Here is an 18,244-nt window from a genome sequence, read left to right as displayed (position 1 = left end):
AAACCAACAGCAAACATTTTTCTGCTCATGAATTACGGACTTTGTTCTTAATGCATTAAAATCTAGAGCACTTTGGGGTTTCTTAACGTGAAGGGGGAGAAGAAATAGATTTATTACCTGGAAGGTTTGATGTTATAGTTCCAGGCATGTTTCCACAACCTTCCTGCAAGCATTTGGAGCTGTACCTAATGTGGGTGCTGCCTGCATCGGGCTGCAAGTTTGAGCTCTCTCATACAATTAAAGCCATTTAACTGCATCTAAAGACCTTTTACTTGTCATTAAGGCTAAATTTACTGACGCTGCCAGCAGGAAGAAACACATTTACCCTAACTCAGATGGGCTAAGAGAGCAAAACGTTCCAGCTAACTATGACTTGCCTGGATTGTTAAATTTAGACCAAAAATTCTGGTCAGACAATTAAGTGCCGGCTCAGTGGCCACACCACTTCTTTTGCATGTGTGAATTGGCTGAGCTGCCTCTGTCAGGCAAGAGAGATTCTCTGTCTGAATGTCTGAATTCTCTGGGGGTTGTTGGGCTCAGACCTGGGGAGTCTTTTCGTGGCACTGTGGTCGCTCCCTGTTTGGTCAGCAGCCCTGGTATGTTTTTCCTCTTCTTATCTGAAAATTTTTCATGTTTATTTTTGGAATTCGTTGTAACCTGAACTTTCTCAGGTGTCCTTGCGGAGAGCAAAGAAACATCTGACTTATTTTCTAGGTAGATTTTTGCCAGTTGAGAAGAGTGTGTTCTTTCTTTTACTGTTTGTCGCTTTATTTTTGGAGCAGGTTTGTTACTGACCAGCCTGGCAGTGCAAATACAGAGGTAGCTGAAACAGTGCAGGTTCTGTGCTTCTTGCTGAAGTAAAGGCAGCACCTAATTTAACTTCTCCAGGCAACTGCCTTCACTTTTCTCCTGGAGAAAGCGTCCCTGGAAGCTGGAGGAGGCTGTTAGCAGAGGGTATGTAATACAGGGTTCTATCATGGTAGGAAATCTAGAGAGGTTCTCTTGCTCAGTGTGTTCAGCTGGGTTTTTCTTGGGCAGCTTCCCTCAGTGATGGGAAAAAACCCTGGAATATTTGAGTGCTTTATTGCTTTGTCCCCGGTGGAGGTGGTAGGAATTTGGGTGACACCCCTGCTGAATTCCAGGTGTCTGTCAGGTTGTGTTCCCTCTGTCCTGGCTGGCATTGGAGCACCTCTGTTTGCCTGGAGGCCATAAGAATCTGTGTCTGAGCATCTCGATTCAGCTTTTGAGGTTGCTCTGGCTTGTGGGGTGCTGCTGGTGGGATTTCTCTGGGATTCCTTCAGGATCCAGCCTCTGGCTCTTGGCTTTATCACAGCCTCTTCCAGCAGCACTGTGAGGAACATCTGAAGATCATCTTCAGCAGAACTTTCTCAGACTGGTAATTACTCTTCCCTCCGAGTGTCAATAGGATGGAGCTGGGCACAAGGAGAGCAGAACTGGCCCAGGCTTGTTTTCCTGGGCTCAGCAGTGTGGGGCGAGATCTGCTCCGGGATGGCTGAACGGGTTCGTCAATCTCATCTCCCAATTGTCTTCCTATACTTTTCTCTTGCAAGAAAAGGAGTAAAGCCCTGTGGAAGATAAGAATCGTTCTGATGTTTCAGCAGCTCATTTAAGCCACCTTATGAGCACACAGGCGAGTGAATCAGCCCTGGTGTCTTAATATGTCCTAAAATAAATTAGACTTTCGTAAGCAAATTCGGTGGGTTTGAACTGCTGTATTTTCATTAAAAGATTGCAGTGGAGAAAACGCTCTTTAAAATTCAGCCTCGGGGTTGTGTTGTTCATTAACTGATAGTCACTCCTGTTTACCTTGTGTGATAAGTCCCACGTTAAGAATGGCCAGCAGTGCTGATGCCGTCACAGTTGCCCTTCAGAGAGAATTGCTCTTTTTTTTTTTTTTATGGCTCTCTTTCCTGACAGGTGGGAGTTTTTTTGGAGCTCAGATAAATGCAAACAGCCACGATGTACCTCTCCTAATCATGGAAAACCACTTGTTTGTTTTTGTTTTTTTTTTTTTTATTTTTGTCCCCCTGTTCTTAGCAGCTTGGTAACGCTGTTGTCGGTACAAAGGTCATTTAAAAATCTGACATGTCAGCCCAGCAACACACTGCTCCTTAATGAGGCTTAAAGCCAGCGTGGAGCTGCCTGGTGGAAATAAATAAATAATAAATAAAGAAATAAGTGTGGAGCTGCAGAACAGAGGGAGACATGTGAGCAGCTTCCGGGGATGGCATCACCTGGCTTTCCTCTCAGCAGCCCCCCCTCCCCGCATCTCTCCTGGGTACTTGCAGTTCTCTTGCATAAAGGGGTTTAATTTTTCCTCTTGTTATTCAAATGAGCCCAGGTGTTTGACAGCACATTTGTGTTCTCAGAAGAAAAAGCAGCGAAAATACCTCCTGAAATCCAGGCACGATGTTTTTAAAATGATTCTTTTCCTGTGTTTGAGGTTTTCTCTCCTCCTCAGCCTGGCCTCCTGCTGCCCCTTTGAGGAGGCCCTGGGACAGCTGTGACTTCATCCCCAGCTGGCTGCAGCCCTGGTGTCCCTCCTGCTCCCCAGGATGTCACTGGAGCCAAGCTCTTGAGCCTCCCTGTGACGCTCCCTCAGTCCTTTGAATGTCTCTGAAGGCTTTTCCTCTAATCCTGTTCCCCAGCACTACTGGAATTTCAGCACCTTCAGCCTCGCCTCAGTCTTTTCAGCTCTTTGACTGTTCTCCAGTGAAAACTAGGTCAGAAACAGCCGTCAGCTTCTGATATTTCACTATTCCTGTTTTATAAGTTGTAACCCAGTGTTGCTGTGTTTAATCTCTTGCTTTAATTTTCACATATTAAGTGTCTCAGCTCGCTCTGCGTGAGCAGCCTGGCACAGTAAAACTGCTCCCAATAACATCCTGGCTGGAGCAGCCATGTTACCTTGACTGGGGCTGAAAAGGTGAATTTCCTTTTTTTGTTACATCTAATGCTGGAGATGCCAACCTGACAGATTTTTCCACCACCTCTCTCTTAAGTGTACATTTGCTGGCAATTCTGGAGCTGTACTTAGCCAGCTCCTCTTTGTGCCTGTGTGGTTTTTTAACCTGATGGGTGAAAGAAAAACAGCTCGAAAACAATAATAATAATTGGAAACCCACAGGTTGCCCAAGAACACAGCAATGCAGGTATATTGGAAGGCATGTAAGAGATTTATTTTTAACTGAGTTGTACCTGACTGGACCCATTCAGCATTTTTATAAAACTGTTCTTGGAATGGTGCTTGGGCTGAGGTGCCTCAGTGTTCAGTGAAATCCACCTGGTGTAATTCAAGAGTATCCCTCTTCCTTTCTCTTAGGCAGACTTGGGACCAGCCATTGTTGGAATCCTTGGGCATTCCAGCATCAATGGGATTTAAATGAATCCTTACTTTTCAGTCTTAACTTAAAGGTTGTGGTTTTAAAATTGTGCCTGAGCTGTTGTCTCTGAAAAGTTTTCTCCAAGTTGTTTATGAAGCTCTTCTTAATACACTTTAATTTCCTTCCTTCATGTGTCTCCTGCTGCTCTGTGGTTGTTTCCAAGCATCCCCATCCGGGCACGGGGTGGGATATGGGGGTGTCTGTGCAGGGCCAGGAGCTGCACTTGGACATTGCTTGTGAGGAATCCCTTCCAGCTCAGGGTGCTCAGTGATTCTGTGATTCTCCTGGGATTTCAGGATCCCTGGTTTGCAGGTTCCAGTTTGATCCAACTCCTTCCATCTGGGAAACATTACCTGAGTTGGACAGGCGGGGGGAGTTTGAAGCAGGGCTGAAATGCTTCATTTAAGGAACAAATCCCTAAATGTGGCTCTGTAGTCACTTCCCATCACTTGTGTGGCCCTCAGCCTGGCATGGAGGAGCTTGGGTGTGTTAATCACTTCTGGGAGCTTTATTTATCCGTGATGGGGATGAGGGGGAGTTAAGATGTGCTATCGTGACACACTTCTCTGTCTTCATTTGGGAAACATTTTCTTCTGGCACTTGGGCGTTTTGTACAGTGCAGAAAGCAAAATACTTGTAGTAGATGCATTTGATACAGCTGGTCCTGGAAGGGCTTTTAATTATTTTACCCCTCTGAGCCCCAAAACTGTGTTGCTGCATTGCTTCAGAAAGGCCAAAATCAGGGAAAAGTGCCATCTCCAAGAGGGACAGCAGCGAGCCAAGTGATTTGTGGGATGGAAATTTGTTTTCCTTGTAATTTCCACAAAGTTTTTGGGGCTGTTGCAGAGGTGGCCACAACCCCAGCACCCTGAAATCAGCAAACTTCCCTCTTCTGCCAGAGCCAGCTCAGAAGGCTTCATTCAAGGTGTCTTGTTCAACAGGAATGACTCTCAAAATATTAATCTGAAAACATCTAACCCCCCTGAATTCTTGGCTCATAAGGAGTGAATCCTCCTGGGAAAACCAGCACTGCTGGTCACCTTTAGCAGAGTTGGGAATTTTGGATGATTCAGTTTCCTTCTGCCAGTTCTGTTGTTGTGGTGTTGTTTTTTTCCCCTCTGTCCTTTCCCAATTTAACGGGATCATCTGATAACTCCAATAAAACACTGCTGCAAAAACAAGCAGTGTTGCATGCAAGACATGAATACCCAGGGAATTTTGGGCATGGATGTCTTAATGGGATTCTTGCCAAACTGAGGTCTCTGAATTGTCTTGCAATGCAGATGTGTGCAGATGCTGCAGATACTGCTGGACTTCTCTTAGAGGAATATTTCATATCACATTTAATATAATATTTAATATAATATTTAATATCTCATATCACATTTAATATAATATTTCATATCATATTCAGTATCATATTTAATATCATATTTAACATTATTAGTACTTCCAGTATAGGGAGGCAGAACAGGAAACTTCATTCTGCAATAATGTTTTTTGTTGAAAACAGTGCTTCAAAGCAAATCCATGTGTCTGAAAAACAAATCCAAGGGTTTGCTTTCCTTTGCCTGCACTTTAGAAATACCAATATTTACCTTCCTTTTTCCTACCCTGTCTTTAATTTACTGTAACTGTAAAAGCCAGGCAAGAGAGGGACAGACTGAGGCCATGTGAGCAGACTCAAATTCAAAATTAATTTTACTTCAGCCACTTCTTTCCTGTATAAACAACCAACTCTAGATTTGCTCCTTTTAATAAGGGTTGAGCATTGGGATTTGTTCATTTAACTCTTCCTCAAATTAGTTGCAAGTCATAAAACAATAGGACTTATGTCTAGGTTTGTACTTGTTTGGGGTTTTTTTTGCATTTTGAATTTGCCAGCACAGCATTATCTTTGGAGGAGAGCTTTGGGAAATGTTGTTGCAACTTGTTTTATGCTTCCCCACTTTTACCTTTTATTTCTTTCAGTCAGAGTTAGAGGAGAAAAATCCTTTGGGGAAAAAGGGTGATAAAAAGAAGAGTTAGTGCAGAATTCTGCTGATTTCTGGTGTGCTTGTGGAAAAGGGAAAGGGATCCTTGAACCCCTGTCTCGAGGAGAACAGGACAAGGCTGAAATGCAGGTGAAGGTGTTTGAATGGGCAGTTCTGACTCAAGAATGCAGCGCTGAGCAATGAAGCTGAAATGGCTTTGGGCTGCTGGTTCTCCGTGCCAGGGAGGGTCTGGGGCACCCTTCTGGAGGGACTGACAGAGGCAGAAAATGCACTCACACTAAATGAGACTTCCTTTGCAGGGAGATGCAGTAATTCTGTCAAAACTGGGAGGGTTTTTTTACTTGCAGGAAGGAAACTCCTGGGTTATTACACTGAGAAATGGGCACCGTGTTCTGTGACTTAGTAATTCTTTCATTATAGCCATTTTTAATTGATTTTGCCTGCTTTGATCAGTGCTAAACACTGGAAGCTGCACAGGGGTGCAGAGGAGCTTTTTTCCTTCCAAAACCCTTTCCTCCCTAAGCCTTTGGAAGTCGTGGGAGTTGGCTCCTGCTCCTCTGACAAAGCCTCCCTGAGCAGCCCCATCTTGTTAACAGTGGGATTGGTGGGAGTTTGCCATGATTAAACTGCAGATAATCATCATTACAGCCCTTGTGGCAGCCTGCTGATGAGACTTTATGATTATTGCTCTCCTTAATGAGCAGGTCTGCCTTAACTCAGTGCAGAAGCAAAGAGGGAAAACACCAAGTTAAAAAAAGGAGAACTGTCCCGTTGGGAAACGTGCCCGGAGTCTCCCGAGCTGCATTCCCACAGGAGGCCACTCCTGCCTCTGCTCCCGACATCTGGAGCCTGCCTGAGTTAATTGGGAGCCACAAACCCTCCTCGATAGTTTCCTTTTTCTTGCCATCCACCTTCCCCCTGACCTCAGACCCCTCTGCTTTTGGGGTGGGTTTGAAGCCCTCTCGTTTTTGGGGCTGGATTTGGAGTCCCCTCTGGTTTTGGGGTGGTTTTCCTGTTTTCCATCTTCAGCCAGGCAGAGCCCCAGGTCCCGTCCAGCAGTGGGGCTGGGTGTGCAGGAAGCAGCAATGGATGCAGTGACTGCCTGGCCGTCCCCAGGGGAGCTGTGTCTGGAATGAAAACGCTGTAGCTCTCTAATGAACCTGAATCTTCTTGTCCTCTTGCAGTGTGTCCCCCCTGCCCTGGCAGGGGAGCCTTTCCCTGCAGACAGGTGCATTGAACTCTTCAGTGTCCTCTGCATAAACAAGCTGGGATTTTCTTTGGAGACAGCATTTCCTCCTTGCAGCCATCTCTCTCTCTCTGTGTGTTTTTATTTATTGCAGAGCACATCCCTGTCTGTGTCTGAGCTCGTGATAGAAATTTGGGACTGCAGGAAGGCATTTGGTGGTTCCTGCTCTGGGGAAGGGCTCAGCCCAGTGCATGGAGCTGCTCTGTTTGCCAGAGCCAGGCTCTGCTCCAGCCAAACAAAGTCTCCTGCTCCACAGCGGCCTGAGCAAACTCGATACCAATTCACAATACTTTAATTATTTCTCCAAGGATTTGAGCCTCCTTTTCATTTTCTTCCTGAAAGGCATTGCCTAAATTGCCTCTGTGCCCAGCTTTCCTTCCTGGTGGAAAACTACTGCACCTTGTGCTGCCCAAACATCCTGCCTTGATGGTCAGCAGCACTGTGGCTTGTCCCAGGGCTTTTTGGGGTGTGTGAGGAGCTGGAGCTCCTTTCCAAACCCACCTTTCCCAAGGTTGCTGGGGATGACCAGAGGATCAGACTGTGTCAGAGCTGTTCTGTTCTTTGGGAGTTTAAAGTTGTTTTTTTTTTTGAAGCAGAAGATTGCTTTGAAGCGCTGGAAAGTTTTACTTGGAGTTACCAAATTGAAACAGAAAAGTTTTGCTGGGCTTGAGCAATTTAGGATAGTGGCAGTGTCCCTGCCCATGGCTGGGGGTGGATCTGGATGGGATTTAAGGTCCCTGCCAACCCAAACCATTCTGTTATTCTGTGAAAAACCAGTGGGAATCTGGCAGAAATCACCGTGTGCTGCAGCCTGTCACTGAGGCTGGAGAGCCTCCACCTCCATCCCTTCTCCTGAGATTTTGGGATGGCTGTTTGGGGAGCCATGGGGTTCAGGTACCCTAATTCCATCTCCTTTCCCTAATTAATCCCTGCCTGAATTAATTGTGCCTCCCCCGCGCGCAGCTCGGCTCGGTTGGAGCCCCCAGCTGAATTCTGCAGCAGGGACCCAACAAACACACAGCATTTCATTCAGGAGGGGCTTTTTAACCCGGATTAGCTGAGATCAGGAGCTCCAGGCATGCGAGAGAGAGCAGAGAGGGAACAGAGAGGGAACAGAGAGGGAACAGGCTGCACGGCTGGCTCAGCTCTCGTGCCTGTGGGGTGACATCTTGATGACAGTGGAGTTTAATTGCTCTCTGCTTTGCTGATACAGGCTATTGTCCATTTAGGGCCTGGCTTTCTGCTGTACAGGGCAGCACAAAGCGTTTCCATGAGGCTACACTTTGGTTTTTAACTGAATCATGTGTCTTGCTCTCTAAACTTTGCACAAAGGTGGAGTTTTTCTGCATTTCGTGCGGGACCATAGCTGAGATGCTCAGTGTGTGGTGATGTCAAAGCCTGCTGCTGATGCTTCCTGGTAAAATCGCTAATTTTGTTAGAATGGTGAAACTCTGTAACTCTGAGCAGCTGGGAATGGTGAAATTCTGTAACTTTGGAGCTGGGAATGGTGAAATTCTGTAACTTTGGAGCTGGGAATGGTGAATGAAATTCTGTAAATTCGAGGAGCTGGGCATGGTAAAATTCTTTAACATAACCATAAATTTCAGCAGATCAAGTTGAGGGGTTTTCTGAGCTGACACTTGAAACTCCTTTATTTTTGATCTTATAGAAACACACTCGATTTTTAACCCTGGAAAATTAAACTAATGAGGAAGCAACATTTGTGCTGTAACAGCCCACTTTAAATGATGCAATTACAGCCAAAGAAGCCAGTGTGCCTTTTGCAGTTTAGCAATTAAAAACTTTCAAACATGCAGGCCAGCATTTTGGCTGACATAAAAGCTTTTGAGCATTTTATTGCTGCTTGTACTTCTGGGCAGGATTTGTAGGTGCTTTAATATTATGGTGATAATGTGTCCATTAATGCCTATTAGGCAAATGATAAATAATAAATACAAACTACAGTTTAGAGTAATTGGTGAGAGTCCAGCCCTTAAACCTTCATCAAAAGCATCTTTTTAATAATTATTTGTGTTAAAAGCTCGAGTGTTCGCTTCTGCCCAAAATAAATTCTTTTAAATGTTGGGGAGAGGAAGATGAGGGGGGTCTGTGGGAGCCCTGGATCATCGGGGTGATAAATGGGATTATCTTGGGGAGGAGGGGTGGGCAGAGGTGTCCATGGGGTAACCTGGGGGTTGCAGCCTGAGGAGCTCCTGTCACTCCCTGGCTGAGTCCCAGATCCTCCAGCAGCGTCCCCAGGGCTCACCTGGGCACCTCTGCAAAGCCTCCAGCAGTGCTGGATCTCCGTGGAATTTCCAGGGCTCTTTCCACGAGAAGGTTGGATTTGAATAGCAAAACTGTAATTTTCCAGTCACAGCAGACTCCATCCCATCCGTGCTCAGCTTCAAACGGGATCCTCGAGAGGCCCCAAACTGCAGATGGAAATTGTGTTGCAGGGAGACTGGGCTTTAATTCCACAAGTAATAGGTGGGACATGAAAAAAAGGAATATTCAGGAGGCTTTTCTGGCTGCTGAGTTTCTGGTAGGAGGCAAATAGAAGCCTTGGGGTAGTGGAGTGTCCTGGGAGCAGCCTCAGTGGCTCTGTCCTGGGCCAGCCTGGGCTGATTGGCTGCCAGCAAACCTCCCACAGCCTCTCCACAGGGAGCTGTGCCTCTGTCCCGGGGGGCTCCTTCCCCCTGGGATTTGGATTTCTTGCTGCTGATGAACTCAGGGACTCTCAGGTGTCCCCCGGGCTGGGGTGGATCTGCTCTGCCTTTGGACTCTGCTTTGCTTTGTTCCCCGGGGGTGTTTAAAACAAAAATATAAATGGAAAGTGAGATCTGGGGGGCTGTGCAGGAGCTGTTTCCAGGTGTGCTTAAACTGAGGATCCTCCTGCATTTGGGACCTTTTTACCCCACTCTGGGCCCAGCTGTGCTGGGAAGCCAGAGGAAGCAGGGGAGGGAGCCCTGCCTATATTTGGACCTTGCTGTGTGGGCTAAAGAAACATAAACCAGGCATAACCAAAGAATTAAAGAGGAACCTGGAGTTTGGGGCATTACAGAGCCTGAAATTTGTGCTTTTTAAGCAATTTCTTGTTGTTCCTGTTTTTGTAAGTGCTTGCTGAGGTGCAGCAGCTTTACCTGGGCACTGGTTTTACCTGGAATTGCACATGAGGGTTGGAAACATCCCATTAATGCCAGCCCTGGTTAGCAGGATTTTATAGTTTCTCTGTCTATTTAGTGGAATTCTTGCTACTAATTTTGACTGTTTGTAAGAAGCTTTAAATTCTGGAAATAATGCCCTTGTTCCAACACAAATAAGGGTAAATTTTCAGTTGCACTCTGGGCATTGGTGGCTCTGAACATCCACAAAAACACACAAACACATCAATACTAAGTTTAGGCAAACATTTTCCATAGAGCACAACCTGCAGTATAAATTCCAGTAAATACATGACAGAACTTCCCAAAATGATGTCTTCTTTAATTATCTGTATTTCCCTGAAGAAACAGAGAAGCTTCCAGCTGGCTCCTTGACCTGAGTATTTCCAGTGTCCTTTGTGATCCTGGGTAGGCACATCCCATCCAGCTCTTCCTCTAAAGGTGTAGAAAACCTTTTGCCAGCATCAGTCAGCCCTGATGAAATAATTCATTTTACATTCTCAATTCTTCCATATTTTATTGACACTTTCTTATTCTTTCCTCAGTTTCCACATGCCAGACTTGGAATATTTAAGTGTGACGAGTGTTTGTGCGTTGCCACCACCTCTGTGAGCTTTCAGAGCCTCTCTTCAGGGTTTCTCGCCCTCCTCTGGCCTGGGAAAACCAAAGGATGAGCAGAATACTGTGATAATAAAAGCCAAGTATCCTGTGGGACCTTTGGGGATGAGTTTTGGGGTTTTTCTGGTTTAATCTCATGACTTTTGAGATAATCTTAGGGTATGTGGAGGACTGACAGAAACCACTTGGGTCTGTGGGGTTTTATTCATGTTGGCATCCCAGAGCAGAGCTTTAAGGGTTTTATTTCTCCCTCATTCCCAGGAAATACAGCAGGAGCTGTGGAAAGCAGAGAACTGGGCATGGCTGTAAGGAAGTTCCCTTTCCACATGGCAAATAAATGAAATTTTATGGAGTAGGTGCCGGGGTGTAGCCAGGCTCTTTCTGAGGGTCTGTTTGCAGTCGGGGGCAGAGGCTGGAGCTGGTAATTCCAGTTTGGGCAGAGCTCAGAGGTGCAGCTGTGCTTTGGATGCTCCTTTGGGAGTTTCTCCTGCACAGCTTTGGGGCTGCAGCAGGGGCCCTGCTCTGGCCCAGCAGCTCCTTTGCCTTTCCAGGGGAAGTTTGACACAGCTCCTTGTGGCACCTGGCAGCCTCTGGAGCTTTGGGAATGCTCTGCCACCCTTGCAGCTGCTCAGGGGGCATTCAGCTGGAACAATGGCAGGGCAGGGATGGAATTCCTGCACTTGAGGTGTGTTTAAAGGGGCTTTGCTGCCTCTGGGAACTGTGGCAGGTGCTTGTGTGGGGCTCCCCACAGATCCCAGGAATTGTGTTCATGGTCCCACAGACCCCAGGGATTGTGTTCCCTGATCCCACAGACCCCAGGGATTGTGTTCCCTGATCCCACAGACCCCAGGGATTGTGTTCTTGGTCCCACAGATCCCAGGAGCTGTGTTCTCTGGCCCCACAGACCCCAGGGATTGTGCTCCTTCCTGCATGTTCCCTGATCCCACAGATCCCAGCAATTGTGTTCATGGTCCCACAGATCCCAGGGATTGTGTTCTTGGTCCCACAGATCCCAGGGATTGTGTTCTTGGCCCCACAGACCCCAGGGATTGTGTTCCCTGATCCCACAGACCCCAGGGATTGTGTTCTTGGTCCCACAGATCCCAGGGATTGTGTTCCCTGATCCCACAGACCCCAGGAATTGTGTTCTTGGTCCCACAGACCCCAGGGATTGTGTTCTTGGCCCCACAGATCCCAGGGATTGTGTTCTTGGTCCCACAGACCCCAGGAATTGTGTTCTTGGTCCCACAGATCCCAGGGATTTTGTTCTCTGGCCCCACAGACCCCAGGGATTGTGTTCTTGGTCCCACAGATCCCAGGGATTGTGTTCTCTGACCCCACAGACCCCAGGAACTGTGTTCTCTGGCCCCACAGACCCCAGGGATTGTGTTCTTGGCCCCACAGACCCCAGGGATTGTGTTCTTGGCCCCACAGACCCCAGGGATTGTGTTCTTGGCCCCACAGACCCCAGGGATTGTGTTCTTGGCCCCACAGACCCCAGGGATTGTGTTCTTGGCCCCACAGACCCCAGGGATTGTGCTGCTTCCTGCATGTTCCCTGGTCCCACAGATCCCAGGCAGATCTCAGGAACTGTGTTCCCTCCATCCACCCTCGTGGATGAGCTGCAGGGATGAGTACCTGGTACCTGGCAGCAGCACAAAACCTGCTGCAAAGTACCTGAACTGTGCTTTTCTTCCTTAGATTTTTACCTTTAACCAGCTGCTTTTTAAACCCAGGGGGTGTCCTGGAGGGACAAAGCTGGAATTCATTGGAAGGGGATGAGGTTGTGCCCCTTTGCTTGGACAAATCTGCCTTGTTTTCCTCTTGTTTGGACACAGAGCTGAGGTTTCATCAGCATCCTTGATTTGCCAAGGATTTGCTGCAGCTAGGGCCGAGGAGGTGCCTTGGTTTAATTGGGAAGGCCTTGTCCCACTCAGTGGGGATGGAATGGGAACTGTGGCATTTCTGGGAACTGTGGCACAGGAAGTGCAGCCGTGGCATCACTGAGGAAGAGGAACCCAGTGACTCTGAGGTGACTCCTCAGAAAAGGACAGAGGGATTTTGGAAAGGGCAGCAGGAACTCTTGATGATCGGGGCTGTTCATCCGAATGAAGGTAAAAATGGAAACGTGGTTTTGGTTTGGTTTCACGTCACTCATCTCTGTTCTTTTTGTTCTGAAGGAGGGTGTCCATGCAGGGGTTTAATTTCACCTAATGAAGGTACTTGGAGTCACATCCTTAACCAGCTCAGGGTGTGCAGTGTGCTCTCCTCTTCATGAACCTCCTGGAGGAGCTGGAGACGAGCAATTGGGCACCAGGGGGGTTCAGACGGTGCTGCTGAGATCCCAGAGATCCCTCCCTGCCTCCAAAGGGAGCTGGGGTTTGCAGTGTCCATCCAAATCCGTCTGTGATCCCCTCTGGGGCCTGGCTGGCAGTTCCAGCACTGATATTCCTCCACAGGGATCCCAGCAGGCAGAGACAGAAATGCTGGATTTTGGGAATACATCTCAGCTTTGCCACTGGATTGCATGAAGCTGATGTTACCCACTTCACTTCAGAGCAGTTTATTTGTAGATTGTGGGATTTAGAAGTTCTGTAATTAAACCATGTCTGATTTGTGCATCAGGACTTCTGCTCCTGCCTCCTTATTCCACTTCCATCCTCCTTACCCCCTTTTTATTCCCTTTAAACAACTTTCCAGACCGAAGAGCAGAACTTCCCAAATCTGTAATTTGCTGTACAAGAACCACATGGGTTGGTTAGATTTTTTTTTATTTTTTTCCCCTTAAATCCAGATTTTTATCATGTTTCAAATGCTTGTTTGCTCAAGTATGTTCCTGTGAATTTCTGGACACGGGGAACAAAAAGCTGGCCAGGCTGTCCATGAACAGTGTGCTGTGGAATGCAGTGTCGTGGCACTCGAGGAATTCAGTGATCTCTGTACCAAGAGCAAGATGTTATTTATTGGTGCTTTTCTAAAGGTTGTTCTGGGTCTATAAAATTCTTTATCCAGCACTCAGGGAGTGCTGTCAGCTCTGAGCGTGTTCCTGCTTTCCTCAGCATCATAAATGTCCTGTAATGATCCTGGGTGTGATGCAGAGCTGGGCAATCCCATTGGATGGGCTCTTCAGAGGCTCAGACTCTGTCTTGGGCTGGGTTTATCCATCCCAGTTTTGTTAGCTTTATCTGGCCTAAAAGGGTTTTTATTTTGCTGCTGAATTTATCCTTTTTTTTTGTTGATGTCGTGCCTGAGATTCTTCACTGCTGGGTTGGAAAAGTTTTATGAGGGATGGTTCACTTCATGAATTTCAAGCTGTTTAACTCTCCTGCTGCTAAAATTTAAATATCTGTTTCTCCAATCCATTGGAAATTGGTTCATTGGAGATTGGGTGACACAAACAGCACAATCCAGCTCGTGCTTTGGGCTTGTTTTCCCAAATTCCTGGTGGTTTTCCCATGGAAAAACATCACAACATTTTCACTCATAAATGATGCTTTCAACTTCTTTATAAATTCTTCTGTCCCCAAAGCTTCACAGTGGGGTCCCTGTGCCCCATGGAGCACAATTCCTGTCTTGGATGCTTTTTGTGATTTAGGAAAGGAAACACCCACAGCCCCAGTTCTGCTGGAATGGGGGAAATCCAAACCTTGGGTTGGCTCTGGTGCTTTTTTCTTCAGTCAAAACCTCAGATGAGACTTGGAATTGAAGTGTTTTTGGGCTCTCTAAAATGACAGCGAGGCAAAGAGGCTGAAATTGAGCATTTCAGAGTCAGAGGAATACAATTTATTAAATGTAAGCAGCTGGGCCTGGAGGAAGAGGCCGATTGTTGAAACAGGCAAAGGAACAGCAGGATTTTGCAACGGAGCTGCAGTTTGCTTTTCCAAAGGATTGCCAGCTTTCTCCTGGAAAAAATCTGCTTTGCGTCCTCTCAGGCCGAGAACTGGAATAAATTTTCCCCTCGAGTGTCCATTTTCTAACTCCAAACTTCCATAAGCACCAAAGCTGAGCTGTTCTGTGCCCAAAGTGTGGTGGAGGGGTCAGGAGGGACCAGGCGTCACCTCTGGGCTGCTCCTCTCCTGAGCTCAGGGTGACCTTACCTCGTCCTTTTCCTGGTACAAGTCACTGTTTCAGGACTTTTTTTTTTGCTTTCTTATTTGAAATACACACTTCATTTGAAATACACACTTCCCTGACCTTTCCCCTTGAAAAAAGAAATAAATAAAAATAAGGAAAGTAAAAAATCCAGGTGAAAAATCAAGCTTGAGTGTGGCTCAGTGAACTCTAAACTTGGCGGAGTTTGGAATTTCTCTGAGGTAATTTTTGTTTTTCCACTTGTTTTCGTAGGATGCTGTGACGTCAAAACCAGTCATCCAGTTTCAAGGAAGCCAAGGGGTAAGTTTGTCCCTGGAAAATTCTTTTCCATGCCGTGGGATTGAGGAATTTGGGCTGTTCCAGCTCAAGGAACGCTGCTGTGGTTGCTGAGATGGAGCTCCAGGTGTGCTCCAGGAAGGTGCTTGCTCATGGTCTCTCTCTCTCTGTAAAAAACCTTTTCCCTCCTCATTGTTTCCTCACCTTGCTAAATCCGTGGTACATTCAGATTTATGGATTGGGTGGAACAGGGATAAAGGAAAGGGGAGCAGAAATCCACGGAATCCTCGCCTGCACCCCAGGAAAACCCCGTGCTGAACTCACTGCAGGAATTTTGGGGGTCCCAATTCCTGCCAGCAGCAGAGCTCGGAGGCTGCTCTGAGAGTCCTGGAGGTTTATTGCATGTAACTGCAGTGCTGGGAGTACCAGGAGTTATTTTAGATTTAGGAGTTTTACTTCCCCAACTTGTGTTCCAGTGACAGAACTCTGGGATATTTTTAGCCCCTGAACCAGTCTGTCATGCCCAGTTGCTGACAACGTTGAGATTTACGTGGTGGTGTTTCTGGTAAAGCAATGCAGCCCTTCAGTGAACTTGAAAAATGTCATTTAGATACCTTTTATTGCTAAAAAAGCCCGTGTTTAACTTCAGTCGCTGCATAAAGAAGGGGAATTGGATTTTTTTTAAAATTTTTTTTTCAAGAATCTGAATTCAGCTGTAACTTTTGGTTATTTTTTATGCACTGGCACATTCAAAAAGGCTTGGGCTGAGTGGACATTAAACCCAGCACATTGTCCTTGCCCACATCCTACTTTGTGATATTATTCTCACTACGAGTCCATAGAAAATGTGGCAGGAAAGACATGATTGTTATTGTAAGTTTAGAAGAAAAATACAAACCTCCTTGTGCTGGGAAATAAAGAAAGGAGCAATTTCCAGGTTTTTTACTTTGTTTAGGCTGAAACTTCCCTGGAAGCTCAGCATGAAAGTTGAGATCCAAATCTGCCACTGAGCTTGGGCAGAGTCAGGAGAGGAGGAGGAGGATGAAGGGTGGGTGATGTGTCTTTATTTGATGAGCTTTGCTCATGGAATAGAGAAGCCAAAAGCCCTGGGAATGCTTTCCTTTCCCTTTGGAAGCAGGATCTACACCTGACTTTTCCTGTGAAGCTGTTTAAGTTTTGGAAATGCCTCCTCTGAATGTTTTTCCTTGAAGGAAATGCAACAAAAGGGATGAAAACAGCTTAAACTGCTCCTCTGCCCTGAACCTTTGCTGGTGCTGGGTTCCACGTGGATCTGATATGGACAAATATTAATTTCTAGGGCTAATTAAAAATATTTTCAAATGCTGCAGTTGCTTCTGGAAATTAAAAACACTATAATATAATTCTTTAAAAATGCAAAAATAGAAGAGTTAACTCTGTTTGAGCCCTGGAGTGCCAAGGATGAGTTGTGGGTGGAGGAGCTGCCTGGCACCTGCAGTGTCACTCCCTGGGGAAGGAGGGGAGCCAGGAGGGCTGGGCTGGGCTGGGCTGGGCTGGGCTGGGCTGGGGGAGATGTGGCAGCCAGGGCTGACCTCTGCCTGCTCCTCAGTTAATGGCACTGACGAGGAAGGGCCAAAGGTAGAGCCTTGAAGGGAGCTGCAGCTCCATGGGAGCGCAGAAAGAGCTCTTTGTCCCTGCATTATTATTATTATTATTATTTTTCCTGGGTATGACAGGGAGCTGGCAGCTGGGGAACCATCTGCTTTTAGGGGTGGGACTCTGCCTGTCAGGATTCTCCTGCTTTTCAAGGAGCTGAGGCTCGAAATGCTTTCGAGGGATCCTCCATCAGTTGGGCTGGAGAGAGAATTCCAGGAATCTCCCGGGCTCTCACATCCAGAGGATGCCATTAAAACATATTTTACTTTTCAAGATTAAAACGTATTTTACTTTTCGACATTAAAACGTATTTTACTTTTCAAGATTAAAACGTATTTTACTTTTCAACATTAAAACGTATTTTACTTTTTAAATTATTTCTTCCACTCTTCCTCAGTTCCCCAGTTTGCTGCCTTCATGTTTTGCTTCCCAAAAAAAAAAAAAAAAAAAAAAGCAGCTGTGGGGAATCCCATGAAGTTTTTGGGTGGGAAGGTTGTGCACAGCACAAGTGTCAGTGTGATTTAAGGCAGTGAGGTTTAATTTTCTGTGCAAGTATTCCTCTCCAAAGGGAAAAGCTTCACTTGATGATTTAGGGAGGCAGGACATAAAATAAGAATTTAAACAAACTGCTGCTTCTTGAATTTAATTCTCTAGAAGCCTTTAAATTACTGTGTCCATGTGTTCTCACCTATTCCAGTGTTACTCTAAAAGCTGTCAAGAATACTTTCAGTTTCTAATACACAGAAAAAGAAACTTCCATGCTTGAGACACTAATTAACCAGGGAAGGGAATTGTTGGAATAAAACCCGGGGTCAGCAAGGTGGCAGCAGAAAGGAGGAAGTCAGTGGTTGTAAAAATAAAATATAAAAATAAAACAGCTGTTCCAGTGACAAGGGACAAAACCTCTCCTGCCTGGACCCTGCTCTGGATCCAGTCTCACAGGAGCTGATAAAAACTTCTGGGATTCTGCTTTGAGGTGTTTCTCTGTCGTGATGCTGCTCTTGTTAATGGCTTTTATTCTGTGTAATAACCAGAATTTCAGTTGTAATAACCAGGTTGTCTTTACCAGAGTGTTCCTCTAAAGCGGGACCATGGATATTCCTTAGGAGCAGCACCTGGCTGTCACTTTTTCCTCATGGATTTTCTTGGATAGTTTCATAAGTTTTGATGGAGTTTTGAGCATTTTGCTCGTTTCAGTGTGCACATAAATTAGAATTTAAGAGCTGGGCTACCACAGCATTAGAAATTGCGTGCAGAACTGTGCTAGAATTACTGAAAATGCTTCTATTTTGGTGAAAAGACATGCAGAATCATTAGGCTGGCTGAAATCTGCAGGTGCTTGTGGGGTGGTGAGAGCAGGGGCAGAATTGAACTGAGGGGGAAAAATTCCCTTCAGGTGCCAAAGCCACGTGTGTGTGCAGCGTTTTTAGAATGACTGTTGGGAGCAGAACACCTCTGCTCTGTGATTGGGAAATGCAGCATTTCCCCTGCTGCTTGGGATGAGGTTTTGGTGTTAACAGAGGGAGGTGAAATCTCAGTTCAGAGCGAGCTGTCCACGGATGAATGTTACTTGAAAGAAGAAAACAGAAGTTACATCTGTACCAGGCTATTTTTACGTGTCTCTGGTTACTGGTGCAGTACCCAGCACCAAAATTAGGGCTCCCTCAAAGCAGTCACCATGCTGATTTGGTGGCTTGAGAAACCTTCTGTTTTCAGCTAAAAATAATTCCTAGATAACGGCCGGCTTGCACATGAGACACTTTTCAGTACTAAAGTGACTCTGGCTCATTTTACAGCCTCTGGAAACGCTGCAAAAAC

General features: G+C 46.2%; 1 protein-coding gene across 1 annotated transcript in view; it reads left to right on the top strand.

Moving 5' to 3' along the window:
* Nucleotides 1-18,244, top strand: part of ELL (elongation factor for RNA polymerase II) — a 50,073-nt gene that overhangs the window by 9,642 nt on the left and 22,187 nt on the right. The window contains exon 2 of the mRNA XM_066566280.1: nucleotides 14,768-14,815. Within this exon, the coding sequence (XP_066422377.1) occupies nucleotides 14,768-14,815 (48 nt within the window). The remainder of the gene's footprint in view (nucleotides 1-14,767; nucleotides 14,816-18,244) is intronic.

The sequence above is a fragment of the Molothrus aeneus genome, chromosome 27 (assembly GCF_037042795.1).
Source record: "Molothrus aeneus isolate 106 chromosome 27, BPBGC_Maene_1.0, whole genome shotgun sequence".
Lineage (NCBI taxonomy): Eukaryota > Metazoa > Chordata > Aves > Passeriformes > Icteridae > Molothrus > Molothrus aeneus.
Note: the sequence above shows the minus strand (reverse complement) of the source record. Positions and strands in the feature narration are given on the sequence as shown.